The sequence below is a fragment of the Mercenaria mercenaria genome, chromosome 4 (assembly GCF_021730395.1).
Source record: "Mercenaria mercenaria strain notata chromosome 4, MADL_Memer_1, whole genome shotgun sequence".
Classification (NCBI taxonomy): Eukaryota; Metazoa; Mollusca; class Bivalvia; order Venerida; family Veneridae; genus Mercenaria; species Mercenaria mercenaria.
Window position 1 is genome coordinate 66,192,501 of NC_069364.1, and position 3,537 is coordinate 66,196,037.

General features: G+C 39.1%; 1 protein-coding gene across 1 annotated transcript in view; it reads left to right on the forward strand.

The window, feature by feature from the left end:
- Window positions 1-3,243, forward strand: part of LOC123552942 (sporozoite surface protein 2-like) — an 11,930-nt gene extending 8,687 nt beyond the window's left edge. Inside the window, exon 5 of the mRNA XM_053542249.1 lies at window positions 549-3,243. Within this exon, the coding sequence (XP_053398224.1) occupies window positions 549-2,281 (1,733 nt within the window). The 3' untranslated portion in view covers window positions 2,282-3,243. The remainder of the gene's footprint in view (window positions 1-548) is intronic.
- Window positions 3,244-3,537: the final 294 nt, after the last annotated feature.

Here is a 3,537-nt window from a genome sequence, read left to right on the forward strand (position 1 = left end):
TATATTTTTATTCTGACAGCACATGATTCATTCCCTCCGCCCAGTTGGCACGTTAATATTATTTTACAATGTTAAAGGACTTTCCATTTGTTCCCAAGGTAGAACCTGGCTCGAGCATCTGAAAACTTGTTTCACTTGAAAATAAAAACTCGACTAAATGGATATTTATTTATTCGCTTCCTCTAAGGCTCATCACCAAAACATATTATTTTGCGACACAGCGTGTGCCTTCATGTATTAATGCATTATGTCCACTCACTTGTTTTATCTTTGGAGAAGGTCACTTAATGCACTCTAACTGAATTAATTCCTTTTTTTACATGTATACGAGTTATTTGATCGCTTCGTCTTTTCCGTTGTACGTCAGTGGATATTTTGTGATGTTACTGAAGCCAGTTTATAGTAGCAGTGCCCCTTCCTCTTGTTGTCTGACATAAAATAAATACCACGTGCTATACTTCTAAGTAATTTTTGAATATTTTACAGTAGAGATGTAAAAACAATACCCAAATATTTAATATTCTTAATACAAAATTTTGTTTTATCAGATGCGATAGCCGACGAAAACGAGGACGACTGGAAGAAATTATTCCGTTATGGCGGTGGTATGTTGCTGTTGTCATCGATTGTGACAGCTCTTGTCTTGTATCTGAAACAAAGCAAAACATTGGACAAAATACAATCTAAAATCGATGCAAACACTGTCGTCCCATTAAAATCAAACGTCATAAACGTCCCAGCGAATGGAAAACCAGAACTAAAGATGCAAAGCCAAGACAGGATTAGTGGCGTAAATAATCAAAATAATACTCGTCAAAGGAATGGTAACGATGACTCTTCATCCAAGCAGGAACATAATGTTACCCGAATACATAGCTCACGATCTAATAAGCAAAGGAATGCTCCACCTTCTTTGAACATTGGATACACCCAGTCTTATCAGCAACAGGGCGTGTCTCCGACCGTTCGCAGCAATGACACCAAACCATATAAGCTTCCGGGGGTACCATCGACTGTTCAGAGTGAGGATTTTAAAAGGAATCAACATTCTAAGGAGGGGCTATTGTCTAATCCAAGTGGTGGTTTCAAAAGTAATCAGCAGCCTGGAGTGCCATCTTCTGATCAGAGTGGTGGTTTCAAAAGTAATCAGCAGCCTAGAGAGCCATCGCCTGATCAGAGTGGTGGTTTTAAAAGTAATCAGCAGCCCGGAGGGCCATCGTCTGCTCAGAGTGGTGGTTTTAAAGGGAATCAGCTTTCTAAGGAGGGGCCATTGTCTAATCCGAGTGGTGGTTTTAAAAGTAATCAGCAGCCTAGAGAACCATCGCCTGATCAGAGTGGAGGTTTTAAAAGTAATCAGCATTCTAAGGAGGTGCCATTGTCTAATCCGAGTGGTGATTTTAAAAGTAATCAGCAGCCTGGAGAGCCATCTTCTGATCAGAGTGGTTGTTTTAAAAGTAATCAGCAGCCTAGAGAGCCATCGCCTGATCAGAGTGATAGTTTCAAAAGTAATCAGCAGCCTGGAGAGCCATCGCTTGATCAGAGTGGTGGTTTTAAAAGTAATCAGCAGCCTAGAGAGCCATCGCCTGATCAGAGTGGTGTATTTAAAAGTAATCAGCAGCCTGGAGAGCCATCCCCTGATCAGAGTGGTGGTTTTAAAAGTAAACAGCAGCATGGAGAACCATCGCCTGATCAGACTGGTAGTTTTAAAAGTAATCAACAGCCTAGAGAGCCATCGCCTGATCAGAGTGGTGGTTTTAAAAGTAATCAACAGCCTAGAGAGCCATCGCCTGATCAGAGCGGTTGTTTTAAAAGTAATCTGCAGCCTGGAGAGCCATCGTCTGATCAGAGTGGTAGTTATAAAAGTAATCAGCAGCCTGGAGAGCCATCGCCTGATCAGAGTGGTAGTTTTAAAAGTAATCAGCAGCCTAGAGAGCCATCGCCTGATCAGAGTGGTAGTTTTAAAAGTAATCAACAGCCTGGAGAGCCATCGCCTGATCAGAGTGGTGGTTTTAAAAGTAATCAGCAGCCCGAAGGGCCATTGTCTGATCAGAGTGGCGGTTTTAAAAGTAATCAGCAGCCTGGAGAGCCATCGCCTGATCAGAGTGGTAGTTTTAAAAGTAATCAGCAGCCTGGAGAGCCATCGCCTGATCAGAGTGGTGGTTTTAAAAGTAATCAGCAGCCTAGAGAGCCATCGCCTGATCAGAGTGGTAGTTTTAAAAGTAATCAGCAGCCTAGAGAGCCACCGTCTGATCAGAGTGGTGGTTTTAAAAGTAATCACTAGCCCGAAGGGCCATTGTCTGATCAGAGTGGTGTATTTCAACCTTACCAGCAACGGGGAGTACCATTGGCTGATCATAATGATGTATCACAACCTGAGCAGCGCCCAGGTTTGTCCTCGTTAGATCAAATTGGTGTATTCCATCATTAGCAGCAACGGGAAGTTCCATCGCCTGATCAGAATGGTGTATCCAATCCGGATCAGCCCCCGAATGTGACATCATTAGACCAGAGTGGTGACTTTCATCTTTTTCAAGTGCTGCAGTGAGTACTGTCCCTGCCATATTAGTAACAACGGAGAATGCCACAGACAATTTCGTTAGAACAAAATACATGTATATCAGTCCAAAGTTTAGTTACCTATTTATGATCTGTTAATTTAATGTATTTGAACCTAGTTAAATAAGTGTGATAATGCAGTTTGACCTAATGATCAAAAATTTAGATTAGGACTTCAAAATTAATTACAATGGGTATTTTTCTTACGAATCCTGATTTCTCTTTACAATATTCCATATTCACTTTTAGGTAAACGATAAGTGTTCCCTTGCCTATTTTACTATGTGACTCCTAGAATTGTATTATTTATATGCTCATATTCCTCTAGATCGAAAACCGTTGTCAATACAAGGATACAAGTGACATTCACAACTGACCCGAAAATAAGAGTTTGTTTTGCTAACAACCATCATAAAAATACTTCACAACTTGATGATGAAGGTTTCAAGTTTTATGTTAATTTACACGCCTGGACAAACATCTCTTGTGAAAGCTATAGGTAAAATACTTTCAAGTATTTGATCAGAAATATGAAGGTTCAAAACTGAATTAAAACTGAAAATTTCTTTTCAAGATAAATACACCCTTCGCAATTATTTCGTGTGATGTATTTTCGTTTACAAGCTATATGTTTTGGTTTTGCGCACGTACGCATTTGCTTCCTGGTGGAAATCTTTGATATATTTTGTAAAATATATATTTTGTTAAACGTATTTCCAAAGAAAACCGTTAAACGTATTTTCCAAAGAACTACTGTCATTTGTATACACAAAATTTCTATACAGATTTTTTTATGGTCAGTTCAACAGTGAGTTTCCATTTTTATGTTTTAACAGCATTATATGGTCTTAGATTTTGTAAATTGATGTCTATGCAGTACATGTTTTACTAACAGCCAGTTTCCAGTGAAAATAGAAATACTTTTATTAAACTTTATTTTCATCAAAATATATAGCAGCTTTCTCTTCAACTATTTATTTC